Below are 18082 nucleotides of genomic sequence, written 5' to 3' on the forward strand. Positions count from 1 at the left end.
CATCGATGGGTGCAATATTGTGTTTGCTCTGTCTTGTGGTATCCTCGTTATTTTGAGAGCAGGCTACTGTTGAACAGTGGCACCACACTTGTAGTGGAAACAGTGACATGCTTCACCTTACTGACACTGTTACTTTGAACGAAATCAATATGTACATATTGTATACTTGAGTTGTATGTGTTTTTATATATTGTATACATTTCCACTGTCATGTTTTAAGCACTTGTTGTCATGCAATGAATTGATCTTTATCTGTACGGATTATATGATGTTTATTAAACAGTTTGATACATTTCCTTTTCTTTACATGTTTGGTTTACATTTGAGGGTGTGTGTTTGGTGATTAAGACAGTCAGGTTATGTGGGACTTTCTGATTCGTTTTAGTTTAAACGTACTTTTTTCACAAGGTGAAAAGGATCTGGTATACGTTCCGACAAATTATAGAATCATTCTCCCAAAATAATCACAATAACAAGTCCCTGCACAAGCAGTTACAGAAAACAGGCACAGGAAGACTGACAGTTCAATATTATATTACAGAAGATGATTAGAAAGAAAACTACTGGAATCGTTTTGATTTACCTCTATCCTGACGTTCAGTAAGATATATGTAATATAATTTCATTTTTATGATTTGACAGATCTGTTAAGCCGTTTTAAAGAACAGAAAGTGTAATCACAGAATTACTAGTACATACATAAGCATGATCTTTCTATTGTGGTTGTATAATGAACTCTCAAACAAATAGTAGTAAGCATATTCGAATGAGTAATTACATGCGAAGGATGGATCTTTGATTAGACCCACTCCGTACAGTTCCTAATATATAGTCTACTAGCCATATGATATATTTCTGTATGCAGTATGTTAAATGTTTCGAACACCGTAAGAAAAGTACAGTAGAGTTGAGTTATATGATGTCTTTATGCTTGATTTGATTTTCTTATAGTGAAGTGTAATTTCTTACTTCTCCGGATAATTTGTTCCACAGTCGAATCGTTCGGAAAAACGGCCCGTGAGAATGTTTTATTTTTGTTCTTTTCAAGGATAAAATGCCTATTTTGTACAATTGTAATGACTTCTGGAGTCTACGTACCGAGGAAATATTTAGTTTAGGTAGATTGGACTTTTGTTGTTTTGAATATTACAGCACAGAGGCAATTTTCTTACTCTGCTACCTTCTGATTTACGTGAATTAAAAGAAGAATAGTTGGTAAAGTCCTGCAATACTTGCAGTCCTTGCAGCTTCTACCATGCACCCTTTATATTTAGTGTTTTTCCACAACCATCTACGACGTCGCATTCTGTGGTATCTGGCTTGTCTCCACCATACCTGTACTCAAGACTACTTCAAGACATATGCGTGTACTGTATAGGACCCCTATCGCGTCAAACTATTCTTTTATTGACACACTTTTAAAATATGCCGGAAATTGCCATAGTCTTCTCAGATAGAAGAAAAAATGACGTTTTTAATTCTGGAAATTTGCTTTTGAAGAACGTCATCACTTAACCTGAAGACACTTGACATGAAACCACCAGACTCTAATTTTATACGGCTTGTTCCACTGGTAAATGTGTGCGTATAAGCTGGTAGACTTCCGAAATCCGTCTCAGCTCTCAGCAGTCCAAGTTTTCGACAAACATTGCATAGAAAATCAGAAGAAACTATTCAGTAAAAATAAAAATATGACTCGACCTTCCTACCCATTGTTTTTTTTTAACCAAAAGTGAGAGAGAAATTCTGTAAAAGGAATTTTTGTGCATAGATACCACTGGCACGATGCATGGAGCATGCGTGGCAGCTTTAATGATATGTGTCGTGAGACATTACTAGATTCACAGAGGAAACGATTATCATAACAGATGGCGCCGTGACTACAACCGTGAACACATTTTGTGCCTAGAGAGACAAAATTCGCACATAGAAACAAGTGACGTAAATGAAGAAACCTCGGTCATTTATGACCTGTCTGAGTGCAAACAACAGAGTAATGTCTTTTAGCGGCATTTAGAAGTTGTAGATGGGCAAGATATTTTATTTCGGAATCTTAATCCATAAAATTTGTTGGTCAACAGTTGACACGACCACAATCACCAAAGCAGGCAAAGAATGTTCCACCTGCTAGAAAGGCCAAAGTTTGGTTGCCATGGGTGCCATAGTGGTTGACTAGGTCAGTTTCAGCATAGATCGTTGTAAAGAGGGTGGGTGTTTTCAGACCCTCGGGGCTACAGTAATCACGGGACAATTGTACCAATAGCTTATACGTTGATAGTTGATGGCAAAATACACATTATTTCCAAGAAATGGCCTGATACTTTCAAACATACAAAAGACAAAAAGTAAAAAAATGGTTGTTTACCGGCTGCCATGATCGGTGACGGAACATTTCAATATAGTTTTGTTTAAAATAAGTTGTTAAGTTTTAGATACCGTGAAATTTCGGTGTGTTCTTTTCATCAAGGACTTTATTATCCATATGATAAAAATGTTTACATTATGAAAGCACAAAAGGACTGCAAGTGAACGAGGTCAACAATCGCATGGTTGTGAGTTCTTTTTCAGGTACAGAAATCAATTTAAAAATATGTTTAAATCTTATATTATTCGAAAGAGGAGCATTTCTACCATACATACGTTGAGTGGACGTAAATCCTACTTGGTAAATAGTTACTGCAAGTTCTATTAGGAGATGCCCTTTTGTAACTATCCTGCTGAATGGGTTCTCAGAGGGCTCTGAGACGATTAGAAAAAGTATGATAGGTTATTGTCTGTATGTAGTAAGTGGATGAAATGAAAACTCACAGGCATTGCAAGTTATACCTTCACAGAAATGTCTCAATGTGAAAAAATGAATCATTATAATATCTCTAGACCTATGATTTGTATGTGAAGCTTAAGAACCGAGTCTTTAAAACTTGCAAAGTTATATGCAGCATGTCAGGTGGAAGTCGCGGTGGCCTGACTCTAAGGGTGCGGGTTCGAATACCGGATGGGACGCAGCCAAAAAAGGTAGTAGAATTTGTATTTTACTAGTGAAATCCCAAATATGACATATGTAACATGCCAGGTGTTCACTGTTCTCTGATCTATGTGTTCTAAAGAATCCATAAATATTCCACAGTTCACGTATTTCAAGAACAGTATTACAAAATCTAGAAGATTTTAATAAGACATACAAAATGCAAAAAACACAAAACATAAAATGTCATGTACATACATATTCACACGCACACACACGCGCTCACACATACACGCCCACGCACATAAACAAGTACAGCTAATGAGATACAAGTAGATTTGAATATATAGAGAACTACAAATATAATCCTTCAACAACATTCTAATCGCACGAAAACGATGACAGTACAAGACAGAACAAACATAGCATTGCACATCGATGCTGAAAGTGTGGTGCCACTGTTCAACGGTCTCGTGTCCTTCTTGAAGTTCTCGTGGTGACAGACCTTGTCAATGGTTTGTTTGTGAGTTGTACCACAGTTGTCTGGGAGAAGACCACATTCCAACTCCGTCCTCAAACCAATGACGGGTTCCGCACAAGACTTGTGGTGTTTTTTTATCCAGGCGTCCAGATCACAACTGACGTGCTCCAAACGGATGTCACAGAATCGACTAAAGAACTGATCTTCTTTGAGGTTCTCCTGTTGGGCCGTCATCATCAACTCCATGGTCTTCTGGTTCAGTGTTTGCTGGCATGAAAAAACGGCGTCCGTGGGCTCTGCAAAACAGTCGATGCCAGCGAGGTAGACGTCAGGGTGAGCACACAGAACTGCAACCCCTTTGTCCATAGACTCAATGTCAAGGCCGATGGCTCTGAGAATCATGGGAGATTCCGGACAGTCGTCTCTCTTCTGTTTCATACATGTGACGAGAGCGTCTTTGTTCTTACAAAAAGTGTCAGCTTGGTCGGCTGTGGTTCCGATGATGGCCCCTCGGCCCATGGTGGAGTTGGAGAGGAAGAGAGTGGGGTCAAGGTGGGCGTCAACATAACACTGACGTAGATCTTCCGTGAGTGTTCGACGACATGGATGTGCACACATGGCATCCAGAGATCCGAAGAGAGAACGGAACTGTCTGTCAATGAGGGGTCTCTGATCCTGTTGTGTCTGACTCGGGGCACACATGGTAGAGTTGATCAATGTCCTCATGAACTCCACACCACATTGAAGTAAGGCCTCCTGCTTACCACAAGCATCTTGTTTGAAGGTGTCGGGACTGTCGGAAGCTTGACCATTTGTTCCGTTCGTCAACAAGTATAAGAAGTTATTAAAATCCATCTGACTATTTTGAACACAAGTGTTGAGATTTTGAATAAAGTTATTCTGACACGGAGTCATGCCTTGTTGACCTTGAGCCATTATGATTGTAACAAGCAGCAACGCAACGCAAAATGAGAGCATTCTCGCAAACATGCTGAGGTATGTTCTCTCAGTGGACGAATGTAGATATCTGACAACCGTTCGGCTACTATTTATACTTGAATCAGGACTGTTGTAGAGGGTGTGTCTCTTACACCAATCACAAGCCAGGATACTGATGATAGGGAGGTATAATCTCAATAGTTGCTTTAATGACAATGACTTCCTAAAATCAACCAGTGATTGTTTATGAGCGTGTGAACTTCCTTCATTGTTATTCCCTGTAGGGATGACCGTATCCGCCCTTGGGGTGTCCCGCCCTTCATCCCGGCTCTAATGTATGTGATAACTTTACGCACCTTTAGTTCATTCATCATTACCTTGACGAGAGTACATTTTGAGGCACTACTTAATAGATTATTATTAATATGCTAAATAACGTTGATTGCTAACACTAGCACACTGTTTGGAGAATAACGTGAATGTTTTGTCACGTATGAATGGAAATAACTTCATCAAATCTAGCAAATCCAATGAGAAAAGGAACCTAGGATTTTGACAGGCGTTCATGTTCACTTTTTTATGACTTTTAAAAATTCAAACCATTGCGTCATGTGATACTCCTAAATATATAATAGATTTAGTTATTTCTAACAATCACTGAATCAATTATCATTGACCTTTGGGACCTGGACCTATATAGTACAGAATGTCATTTTCAGTAAAATTCGTAAATAGTTGCCATTCACTTCTGTGGGTTGCTTGCAGTTGCTCTCTCCATACCAGTATTCTGAACCTCGATACTAGACTGAGAAATACAGATGATTAATCAAACATATCCTGATATATTCTAAGTCAGGAAGGTGAAAACCAAAAGGAAGAAAAAGTTAGTGATTTTCTTGACATTACCTCAAATACCTCATAGAGAGTGGAATACGTTTTATTCTAGTTTGTTTGTATAAGTTTGTGCTCAACGATTTCAGAACTCAATTTTCTCTCAGATGTTTTATTCAACAGAGCTCTAGTTCGTATTTTCGAGGGCATTTACGAACCTTTTCTTAAGAATAATATTCGTAGACGTTCGTCGTAATATAATAGCATTCTCTTTGTTGTCAGAACAAATAATTCAAATACCAGTGCGGTGCATTCTGACGTTTTTGAGGAGACAATTTCACCATATAACAAATGATTCAAGACTATTCGCCATTTCATTTTGTTAGTGATTTGATAAATGTTTTCGACATTAAAACACTGAAACATTCACCACTAACACGACATTCCATAAACAAACATTGCTCGACCTCTGCAGAAATTTCAGTCAACAAATTTCGCCTTCGGATAGTATTTTACTACGTATTTCAGTTTAATTTGAAACAAAAATCAAGATCTGACAGCATTTTATTCGGTAAGCCATGTGATGTCAGAGACAAGTACCAGTGTTGTCCGCTACAACACCTTACTTATAAAATAAATACAGTAATTTGGAAATATATGTCGCCTGCCAAAGCCAGATAGAACACAAATAACTACTTCGGATGAGTTCACGAAATCCCTGTTAAAAATATAATATTGTGATTTGGTTGATATAACAGACCTTGCATGCTCCCATGACCCAGAAACGGCATAGTTGATGCTCCAACATGTCACAAACAAATTCATTTCTCAATGTCTATTTCAAATTTTTAGTGATGTAAGTATTACCCTTTAATTTTCCATGCATGTCGACATATGATTCACAAAATTGTGAGATATGTATTGATGGTCATCTAGTGCAATGAAATGCGTCTTTAGAAATTAGTAAAGAACGTTCTCAACAACGAAGGTGCGCCACAATGCCCGTGACATAATTAGTCTTTCAAAATACCATCCATGATGAATGTAATAAAATGTGAGCTATTGTGTGATGCATGCATTGATAATATAAAGAAATAATTATTTTCAGTTGCAGTTTGAAAGGAAATTTGGGATGTTTGATGAATTTAAATCCTAGGTTAGTAATGATGATAGATTTGGTAATGCGTTATTGTTTAGAGCCATATTTATCTCTAAACATATACATTTTGATATGTTAATTATAATATAGTTTGTTTTGGTTTGATCTTACATTGTTTTCTCTCAGTGTGCAAGGAATATGGATACTAATATCAATCAACAATGCTTTTACATATGTTGTACTTGGGATTACACTTTCTTAGTCAAATACAAATTCTAGTACTTTTTGAGCTGAGTTCTATCCAGGATTCGAACCCGCGCCCTCGGCGTCAGGCACCCAATCGCCAGCACACAAACTCATCCGCCTAGCCAGTCAATCAATCACTTCTAGTCAGTCATTCTTAACACTTTTTGTGCAATTGGGTTTAAAGCAAAGCCTTGCTGGATGTACCTACAATGCAAATGTGATAAATGTTATTTTCTTAAAAGTAAACCGACACGAGATTTCGTTTATTTAGTGAATATATCATTCTTTAATCATTAAGATTAAGGATCACTTACGTTGACGATGAAACGATATATACCACAAACAAAAGGTATGGGAACACCCTCCAGTTTGATAGTCATTCACATACCTTCATTAATTGATAAAAGTGACATGTATAAGTGACATGCGCTTAGTGGACACTTTAAACGACATGTTGAAACAACGGTTGAAGCAACTGCTTGAAGTTTTGACATTTGTGTTCAAAACGCAAAATACGATGGTGTCAAGCACACATGCACTGTGTCTGATTCAAACGCCCAAACACAACAACCTAGTGCATTCGAAGGCCAGACAGCCTATGCATGTTGTGGCAACTTTTCCTTAATAGAAGTTGAAGCCTCATAATTACCCCAACATGCATTGCCTCGGTGTTGACCATTAAACGATCACGACAGAAGCCGGTCTACTGCATGGCTAGAGGATGGTAAATCCTTAAGAAGTCGGACACCGTCATTCGCAGGCTGAGGGAACAGTTCCAGCCACAGGATGAGTACAGTGCAGACTCGACCAGGAAGGCGACGAAAAACGCCAAGGGCAGAAGATAGATATGTTGTACGCAATGTCCTTAGGACACAACGGCCAGTGCTCTACGACTGCAGCTCAGACATGCAACCAACACAAACGTGTTGGACGTTTTCACTTACGAGTCACGATTCTGTCTTGAGCACAGTGATGGAAGGATTAGAGATTTGAGGAGGCATGGAGAACATTACCGTGATGCTACTGAGGGGGAGAGGAACAGATTGGGTTGTAGCTCTGTGATGGTTTGGAGGGGAGTGTGTGTGTGTGTGTGTGCTCGCGCGCGCGCGCGCGCGTCTCTCTCTCTCTCTCTCTCTCTCTCTCTCTGTGTGTGTGTGTGTGTGTGTGTGTGTGTGTCCTCGTCCGCTGTTTGTACTGGAATTGATTGCAGTCGGTGATATCTGCCCATAAATCCATTACATTTTGGGACAACAAATGTTACATTTAACCTAGTAATAAACCGACCCTGCCACGTTAACTTTCCTTTGTTATATTTTGCGATTCAGGTGTTCCCATGCTTATGGCTGGTAGTATATTTGTAAGAAAATCTTTTGAAAAAGGTCACACAGCACAGTCTATTATAGCGCGTGTAACGTATCTTCCATTAACATTGTATCCTGTTTCCTAGATATGGCACAGTATGCAACTAATGTCTTGTGACTAGAAAATACTTCTTTGGGTAACAGTCATGGTTTAAAGTGTCACACTGAGTACTCATTTGTTAAACAACTGTAACTGATAACTTCAATAACATTTCCAAATTATAATTTGATTAAACCAGGCCCAGTCTCGTCAGTACAATAGTATTTGAGCTCAAATTATGTGCCACCTTTCATCCGGTACGGTTTATTTCTAATGATTGTACTGTGACTGACACTTGTCACACGATGTGACACGTTAAACAAAATTACATCTCTAACTACTGTGGCACCCCAAATTTTCAACTTTGCTCTTGCTTGAAAGAACGAAAGATGGGATGTTTACCTGATTTAATTGTCAAAAATATAAACGTCGATTTAGAAACATCACCAGATGTACTTACTTTTACTCGTTAGGTACCAATATCGTTCACGAGTTTCATAAATGTGGTATTACACGGTCGTGTTTTAGAATTTTATTAATTTCTCACACAACATTAGCAAAATAATATCGAGTAAGTTACTTCTTTCCTAAGAATTCAACGAGCGTGGTGACTGTTTTCAGGATCTCAGGCAAGGTCTAATACTATTGTGGCAGAGCCATTAGCATTTTGACGTCATAACTGTAAATCACTTTGATGCCATGCATACAGCATCACGAGATAATAATTGTGTAATAACATTGTAAAATTATTAAAAACTGATATCTTCAATGGAGTAATAATTGCTTGAGCAATAATAAATCGATATGTGGTATCGCTTCTCCTTGTCGTCGCTGTCAGAAAATCATTCAAAAGTAATCTGCCATGGAATTCGGAATATCGGATTTGGACATTATAAGTTGTTCACTGGTCACGAGGGGCCGTCATTTGAGGTATCCTCGATGTTTGTTTATGTTCCCGCACCCTACGGGCTCAGAGAGGGACCCGTGAACAACGTATTTATCTTAACGAACACCTCCATGATAACTCGGAACTGTTTGAAGCATGGGTCACGGATCGTACACTTGAGCCAACCTGTAGGAAGCAAACGATTCAAATCTTGCATCTTGCTGTTTTCCCCGCAGGTATTGTCTTAGTAACGTCGCCGAGGTGTAAGTCCCTTCTTAATATTCACAGTTTTGTCAAAATTTATTTATTGGGATGCACGGCAAATAATTTCTCAGCCATCTCTGGATTTTGCAGACGACACAAGAAATACAGGTGTACAGTTATCTCCTTTCCATCGAGTTGCATTCGCAAAACATCGGTATTCGAGGTAAAGAAGTACTACCACAAAGTACCGAATGAGTTGCGATTGGCAGCGGGTACACTGAAATGTAGGACATTACCGTTGAAGTGTACCTCTCTTGTAAGTGGGGTACATTAAAAACAACAGAAGGGCGCTTAGCCAATCAGAAAACGATATTAATCTGTGAGATAAGGTAAAATTACATGTATATATAAATGATAATGTCTAAGATATCACAAAAGGAGTTAAACAGCTTGTCGGGACATGATACGGATGGAGCTGTTTGTTTACCACCGTTGCCAGTGGATGGTGGAACAATTTAGATTATTTGTGTGTGTGTGCGTCTCTCTCTCTCTCTCTCTCTCTCTTTCTATATATATATATATGTGGCAAATATATATATATATATATATATATATATATATATATATATATATATATATATATATATATATATATATATATATATATATATATATATATATATATATATATATATATATATATATATATATTGACCCGAACGTTGATACCTGACACGAAATACGAAATGGCATGTAGACATAATACATAACCTTTACTGACCGTAAAATTGATTTATCTGATAACACTGACAACATCACCTTTACAAAACCATCCTTAGAAACAACATCCAGATTGTGTGGCATGAATGTGCTCTACTCTTGACACATACATCTTGACACATACATCCTGATCGGTCGGTGTAAGCCTACTTTTAGACATTCCTCTGGTACAACAGGAGGGTCCAGGCCCGTCCATCCATGTTGATGTCTGAGAATGATTTGTTAATGATGTTGTTTAGATCAGCAACATCACACATATGGACAGGCCTGGACAAACACCTGATCTTAATCCCGCAGAGCATGCATAGGGCACTATTGGAAGTCGTGGTCTGAATGTTCACCCTCAGACTCTGGATGACCTTCAGCATGCATGTACTGAGAGAATGACAAAACATTCCACAACAGCAAGTTTAAAGGCTCATGTGGTAAATGCCAACAGCTTGCTGCAAAGAAGCTTGCATTTGCGCTCATGGAGGTGAGGTTACTGAACACTACTTCCCTGTGGAAATCTGACTTGAAGCTTAATGACAACATTTTGCTCCATCAATGCAGCACATTTTGCGCGACTGTTTCACAGGTACATGATTTTTGTGATTTGTAAGTCTAGATTTGCTCATCACCATTTCATTTACTTTTGGTAATTGTGTGTACATATGCCATATTGTAAATGTTATCACATCTATTGTTCAGCGCTAGCACTATTTGGTCTATTCTGACGTGTCATGTCACCAAAGTTGGAGGGTATGATAAATGATTTTTCACAATCCTATCATTTGAAGTATTTTGGTTCATTGTTTGCAACGAAGAAACACTGAAATAGCGTGTTGTATTCCATTTAAGTTTAAGTTTCTAATCTTTCTTTTTCCTTCAGGCTCAGAAACTACTTAATGTCATATATCCTGCATACCATACACTTCTACTGAACGTAAATGCTACGTGGAAAATGGTTATTGCAAGTTCTATTCGGAAATATTATTTTGCTACTCTTCTCTCGAATGAGCTCTACAACAGCACTGAGAGGATTAGACGGGGTTTTATATAACATGCTGTTATAAAGTGGAGACGTTCTTCTTTAAGGGCAAGGTGTAACCATCAGTTGTCAAGTCTCCCGCATGGATGCCATCCACGTGTGTGGCTGTGAAGACATTCAGCACTTTTGCACGTCTATGGAACAAAGATAAAATCACTCCAGATCCCTAACAGAAATGCATCAATGTGAAACATGTACCAACAAGTTTGGCATCTTTAAGCCTAGGGTTTTTTATGTCATCCTTGAGAACGTATCAGTCAAGCCTAGAACACCCTTTACCCAGGGTTTCAACGCTAGCAACGTTACATCTTGATTACTTTGAATCAGAAGAGGTGTTCACCGATCTTTGATACAGATGTGCGGCTTTCCTCGAACAAGGTGTTCAAAAGAATCAATGAATATTCCAACTCCAGAATTTTGAAAGCCCCCACGGCACACGAATTTCAAATATATACAGAAATGTGACCCAAGTGCAATAAAGCTGGTTTTATTGAGCTATACAAAACGTAGAAAAAGGGGAAAATATCATATATACACATCCATATTCACACACATACATACAAATATGTACAGTAGTAGCCATAAATATCATATTTCAACAACATCCTACTCGCGGTAAAAAGAATATACCACATGAAAGAACAAACATAACAGTGCGCCCATCGGTGGTGAAAGTGTGGTGCCACTGCTCTTTAACAATGTCCTACTCTCAGTGCACTGAAATACGAGAATGGAAAAGCAAACATAACATGGTACCAATCGATGCGGAAAGTGTGGTGCCACTGTTCAACGGTCTCGTGTCCTTCTTGAAGTTCTCATGGTGACAGACCATGTCAATGGTTTGTTTGTGAGTGGTACCACAGTTGTCTGGGAGAAGACCACATTCCAACTCCGTCCTCAAACCAATGACGGATTCCGCACAAGACTTGTGGTGTTTTTTTATCCAGGCGTCCAGATCACAACTGACGTGCTCCAAACGGATGTCACAGAATCGACTAAAGAACTGATCTTCTTTGAGGTTCTCCTGTTGGGCCGTCATCATCAACTCCATGGTCTTCTGGTTCAGTGTTTGCTGGCATGAAATAACGGCGTCCGTGGGCTCTGCAAAACAGTCAATGCCAGCGAGGTAGACGTCAGGGTGAGCACACAGAACTGCAACCCCTTTGTCCATAGACTCAATGTCAAGGCCGATGGCTCTGAGAATCATGGGAGATTCCGGACATTCGTCTCTCTTCTGTTTCATACATGTGACGAGAGCGTCTTTGTTCTTACAAAAAGTGTCAGCTTGGTCGGCTGTGGTTCCGATGATGGCCCCTCGGCCCATGGTGGAGTTGGAGAGGAAGAGGGTGGGGTCAAGGTGGGCGTCAACATAACACTGACGTAGATCTTCCGTGAGTGTTCGACGACATGGATGTGCACACATGGCATCCAGAGATCCGAAGAGAGAACGGAACTGTCTGTCAATGAGGGGTCTCTGATCCTGTTGTGTCTGACTCGGGGCACACATGGTAGAGTTGATCAATGTCCTCATGAACTCCACACCACATTGAAGTAAGGCCTCCTGCTTACCACAAGCATCTTGTTTGAAGGTGTCGGGACTGTCGGAAGCTTGACCATTTGTTCCGTTCGTCAACAAGTATAAGAAGTTATTAAAATCCATCTGACTATTTTGAACACAAGTGTTGAGATTTTGAATAAAGTTATTCTGACACGGAGTCATGCCTTGTTGACCTTGAGCCGTTATGATTGTAACAAGCAGCAACGCAAAGCAAAATGAGAGCATTCTCGCAAACATGCTGAGGTATGTTCTCTCAGTGTACGAATGTAGATATCTGGCAACCGTTCGGCTACTATTTATACTTGAATCAGGACTGTTGTAGAGGGTGAGTCTCTTACACCAATCACAAGCCAGGATACTGATGATAGGGAGGTATAATCTCAATAGTTGCTTTAATGACTGACAATGACTTCCTAAAATCAACCAGTGATTGTTTATGAGCGTGTGAACTTCCTTCATTGTTATCCCCTGTAGGGATGACCGTATCCGCCCTTGGGGTGTCCCACCCTTCATCCCGGCTCTAACGTATGTGATAACTTTACGCACCTTTAGTTCATTCATCATTACCTTGACGAGAGTGCATTTTGAGGCACTACCTCAATAAGAAATAATTAGTATGACAAATAATGCAGATAGCCAACAATAAGTGGACTAACTGACTGTTTGAGGAATAACAGCGCATTAATGACTAGTTTTTTTGCGTCTGATTTGATACAGCATAATAAAAGCTAGCAACTCACACGAGCCGGGTGACATGATTTTTATGTATTGTTTGTTTTGTTTATGTTTTCATTCAGCATTTCACTACATTCCTTATGAGTCAGCCCATTGTGTTATGTGATAATCTGCAGTATTATAGATGTAATAATTTCCAGTGACCAATGACTCAATTTTCAGTGACCACTGGGCTGATTACTTGGATACTTGTCTTGGAATTCATTCATTCATTCAGTCAGTCAGTCAGTCAGTCATTCATTCATTCATTCATTCATTCATTCATTCAGTCAGTCAGTCAGTCAGTCAGTCAGTCAGTCAGTCAGTCAGTCAGTCAGTCAGTCAGTCAGTCAGTCAGTCAGTCAGTCAGTCAGTCACTCACTCACTCACTCACTCACTCACTCATTCATATATTTCGTAATGTACTCATTGGTATGTGACAATTTCCTCCCGTGGTCGTGATAGACAAAGGTCATGAACATGGTTTGTCTGTCGATACTGCGATTATAATCAGCTAACCTGTGAAGCGTTCAGAGCTCTTGCCACAACGCTGTGTAAACATGCCGACTGCACGCAGCCGTCCTTCACGTGACAAATTCAGAATCAGGTTTAGATATTAAAGTGCTTGAAAGACAATCTGAAATTTCAATCGTGTTGTTTAACTGATTCCGATGTTTACAGTAAAAGCTTGTTTTGGAGACACTACTCTCCGCCTTTCAGATGGCGTAGTTACAGGGACAAGAGGTATTCTGGTGATTTCGTGCACTCATTCATGATGCCAAGCTTTAAAACTAATTACTGAATGGCCACAAAAGTGTCAGTTCTCTATACATTATAAATATGCAGTGCCAGTTTGAATATCTGGACACAATGTTTTTGAAAGATAGAATCGGGGTGTCCCTGAAAATCCAACCCCGTCTAAATGTAAATCAGACATCCGATACCTTACTGGAGACATTTTAATATATGATATCATTTGATGGCGTACCATTATCCAAGAGGTGCCAAATGAAAGATCGTTTTCACTTTTCTATGGAAGAAACAATATACCCCCAATGTATTGTGATGGCGAATATCTGGTTAGCCATATTATCCACATATGTGAAATTTTGGATACAGCTTTGCTAATAATTTCGTCAAAGTCAGATGAAAGCTTTTCAAACACTGAACATCGAGAATGTAGTTAGACTGACCACTTTTTAAACGTTTAGTCTGTTTTTTCTCACTTGCATGTTTAGCAACACACTGAAACGTTTCACTGTAAACTTTGAATCCCGACCATGTTCACATGCACATCATAGAAGAAATGTCAGCACGAAATTCATCACACTTTATGAATTTAATAACAAATTTCTAAATTTATATACATTCATGCAATTTTCCTCCCAAATGATATCACCCTAAAATGGAAATATTTTCATGTTATTCTCATTAGGTAGAGTTAGGTAACAGTGATCAGCCAAGGCATGACTGACTAATCATATGATCAATGTTCTTTCAACATGGATCTGCTGCACTCAAATCGCATCATAAACAATGACTGTGTAGAGAGATAAATATTCATTTATGAATGTAATTGTGTAAAGTGTTCAGACACAGGAAAATAAAATCTCAGGTATGATGGAAGTGTGTGGAAACATCTAATCAGTCTGTATTTCCTGTCCCAATAGTTTTACTATTTTGAATATGTGCGGTTAGTAGTAGTAGTAGTAGTAGATACCAAGACTGCCTCCCTGTAGCTGAAATATTAATATTAATGAGTGCGGCGTTAAACAACAAGCATGAAAAAAAAGGGCGGAGAGAAAACAAATCCCCTATTATAGATGACTGGAACATTAACTAGGAGATATTGAATCAAGGCAGATGCATAACAGTAGAGAACGTGTAAATCAATATGGTCTATCGGCTGTAGAAACTCAATGACAGGTCGGATGGTATAATTGGACAATCAATTACGGGTGTGCACTTGATATCACGAAAAACAACAACACAAATACGGGGCCGGTGGACCCTGGGGCAGTCGCGGCCACCCCTGTATGATGTAACAATGAGGGAAGTTCACACGTAGATGCAGCGGAGGAAGTGATTGCAAAATGTTACTGATAAAGTGGGCTTCGATTAGTTGAAATGTCACACCTTTGGCTGACTAATGATTTAGCTTATGAGTATAAATATTACCTGAACATCAGGGCAGGCAGTTCACAATTCTCCCAGTTCATCAACATGTACAGAAGAATGTTTTCATGGTGCGTTGCCACAGTTCTCTTTTACATGGCCATGGCTCAAGGTCAACAAGGCATGACTCCTTGTCAGAATAACTTTATTCAAAATCTCAACACTTGTGTTCAAAATAGTCAGATGGATTTTAATAACTTCTTATACTTGTTGACGAACGGAACAAATGGTCAAGCTTCCGACAGTCCCGACACCTTCAAACAAGATGCTTGTGGTAAGCAGGAGGCCTTACTTCAATGTGGTGTGGAGTTCATGAGGACATTGATCAACTCTACCATGTGTGCCCCGAGTCAGACACAACAGGATCAGAGACCCCTCATTGACAGACAGTTCCGTTCTCTCTTCGGATCTCTGGATGCCATGTGCGCACATCCATGTCGTCGAACACTCACGGAAGATCTACGTCAGTGTTATGTTGACGCCCACCTTGACCCCACTCTCTTCCTCTCCAACTCCACCATGGGCCGAGGGGCCATCATCGGAACCACAGCCGACCAAGCTGACACTTTTTGTAAGAACAAAGACGCTCTCGTCACATGCATGAAACAGAAGAGAGACGAATGTCCGGAATCTCCCATGATTCTCAGAGCCATCGGCCTTGACATTGAGTCTATGGACAAAGGGGTTGCAGTTCTGTGTGCTCACCCTGACGTCTACCTCGCTGGCATTGACTGTTTTGCAGAGCCCACGGACGCCGTTATTTCATGCCAGCAAACATTGAACCAGAAGACCATGGAGTTGATGATGACGGCCCAACAAGAGAACCTCAAAGAAGATCAGTTCTTTAGTCGATTCTGTGACATCCGTTTGGAGCACGTCAGTTGTGATCTGGACGCCTGGAACAAAAAACACCACAAGTCTTGTGCGGAATCCGTCATTGGTTTGAGGACGGAGTTGGAATGTGGTCTTCTCCCAGACAACTGTGGTACAACTCACAAACAAACCATTGACATGGTCTGTCACCATGAGAACTTCAAGAAGGACACGAGACCGTTGAACAGTGGCACCACACTTTCCGCATCAATTGGTACAATGTTATGTTTGGTTTTCCATGTTCGTATTTCAGTGCACTGAGAGTAGGACATTGTTAAAGAGCGTCACTGTTACTGGTTGGTGGTCAATTCTGCGTGTATATATACATTATATGTTTTGTTAATCATATTAAAATCATATTATAAACAGAGTGATCGTTAAGTTTTTAGTGTGTTCTTGACAAAATCCAAACACATAGTTCAAGGAGAGATGCATGCCTGAGGTCAAGGACCCCAATGTCATCGAACACTTGGGCTGAGGGTGCGGATCAAGGATTTCCGAACCACTCGGTCTAATATCTCTGAGAGAAATCTATGTTTTCCCAGCCGGTGAAGAAATCATACAACCCTGTTTGTTTGAGGGTAGTTATAAGTGAAACAGCTAGACATGGTTACTCGATATTGATGCATTTATTACTGGTATCAGGGAACACATTGTATGCTTTATATCAATGAGTATCTCTAAAAGTTCGAATTTGAGTGTAGTTATATTTGTATTTTTAGTTAAATCCATTTTTTCATGTTTATACTTCCCTTTCTTTTACACGTCAATTTATCATTTAATGGAAATATTTAAACCAGGGGTATTTTGTAACTATGCATTCTTCTATACCTTAACGTGCACACTGCAACTCGTATATATCTATATGGGTATCGACTGGACTTGTAGTTTTGTCAAATGCTCATCCTCTGTCACAGACAATCGGTTGTGTTTGCTTCTACAAACGAGTGAGAAAGCATTGTGTAGAGTAGCGTGCAGCGACATCCTGGTATACATTATTTGTTATAATGTTAGGAATTATGGCGAAGCATCAGCTATCCTACGGACTGAAGAGACTAGAACCAATGAGTTTGAGGTACAAGTTGTATTCCGTTCACAACCCCTGAGGCATAAGGCGATGTTTTGTACAGGTATATTTATTCTCTACACAAAGTATAAGCGTAACTGTGTTGTGCTCTTTTAACTGACCGTCTTCCGAGTATGTCAGGCACAAATTCTGCTGGGTCTAATACAGAAACAGATGGGGTCAAGCTTGCCACTCAGGGGGCAAAACGTTTACATAACGTAAAAACACGTGTTAACTGACTGAAAGTCAATTAGAGTTTAATTATGTAATAACAACTGTCAAAACACATTATCACAACATACGTTATCACATCAAACGTTTTAAATTTGGACTGTCAGTAATCAGGAAGGACAACAATATATGGTTCAACAACTTTTACAGGCTTCATTACGAAGATGGAAATGAAAACAAAGGGAAGTCATGGCTGTGCCAAGTGTGCTTGAAATATAAATTTCCAGGCACAATGGCTACATAGGAAAGAACCAGTACTATATACCATCAGATGCCATTTGCCTGACTGGAGTTGTAAAAGCAGTTAAGAGAATGGCACAATGTTTGCCAAAGCTTATGAAAGTGAACCTTGTAGTTGTACGCTAGTGATACAAATCAGAGATAAACAGTTATAAACAGTTGAGATGCCAAGTTCAAGAAAGGCAGCGTGTTTGCAACAGTATACACAATCAGATGTAATTTGTCTGATTAGAGTTGTACAAATATGTTTAGACATTCAACGGTAAAAAAGTGGCACACTGTGTGCAACGAGAGAGTCACTCCATGGCTACAAACAAATACCATATCAGGCGTGATGTATCTGACAAGGGTTATATATCTGGT

General features: G+C 39.4%; 3 protein-coding genes across 3 annotated transcripts; 1 reads left to right on the plus strand and 2 right to left on the minus strand.

Moving 5' to 3' along the window:
- Window positions 1-3335: 3335 nt before the first annotated feature.
- Window positions 3336-4436, minus strand: LOC137264986 (uncharacterized). Its single transcript, XM_067800324.1, has one exon. It carries the CDS (start codon window positions 4434-4436, stop codon window positions 3336-3338), a length of 1101 nt encoding a protein of 366 aa, XP_067656425.1.
- Window positions 4437-11571: 7135 nt separating this feature from the next.
- Window positions 11572-12657, minus strand: LOC137264987 (uncharacterized). Its single transcript, XM_067800325.1, has one exon. The coding sequence runs from the start codon at window positions 12655-12657 to the stop codon at window positions 11572-11574; it is 1086 nt and encodes a 361-aa protein (XP_067656426.1).
- A 2700-nt stretch (window positions 12658-15357) lies between these two features.
- LOC137264988 (uncharacterized) lies at window positions 15358-16443 on the plus strand. Its single transcript, XM_067800326.1, has one exon. It carries the CDS (start codon window positions 15358-15360, stop codon window positions 16441-16443), a length of 1086 nt encoding a protein of 361 aa, XP_067656427.1.
- The last annotated feature ends 1639 nt before the right edge of the window (window positions 16444-18082 follow it).

The sequence above is a fragment of the Haliotis asinina genome, chromosome 15 (genome assembly GCF_037392515.1).
Source record: "Haliotis asinina isolate JCU_RB_2024 chromosome 15, JCU_Hal_asi_v2, whole genome shotgun sequence".
NCBI classification, from domain to species: Eukaryota; Metazoa; Mollusca; class Gastropoda; order Lepetellida; family Haliotidae; genus Haliotis; species Haliotis asinina.

Bases quoted from the DNA above. Each gene is read 5' to 3' on its own strand.
- LOC137264986 (XM_067800324.1), bottom strand. From the start codon at position 4,436: ATGTTTGCGAGAATGCTCTCATTTTGCGTTGCGTTGCTGCTTGTTACA.
- LOC137264987 (XM_067800325.1), bottom strand. From the start codon at position 12,657: ATGTTTGCGAGAATGCTCTCATTTTGCTTTGCGTTGCTGCTTGTTACA.
- LOC137264988 (XM_067800326.1), top strand. From the start codon at position 15,358: ATGTACAGAAGAATGTTTTCATGGTGCGTTGCCACAGTTCTCTTTTAC.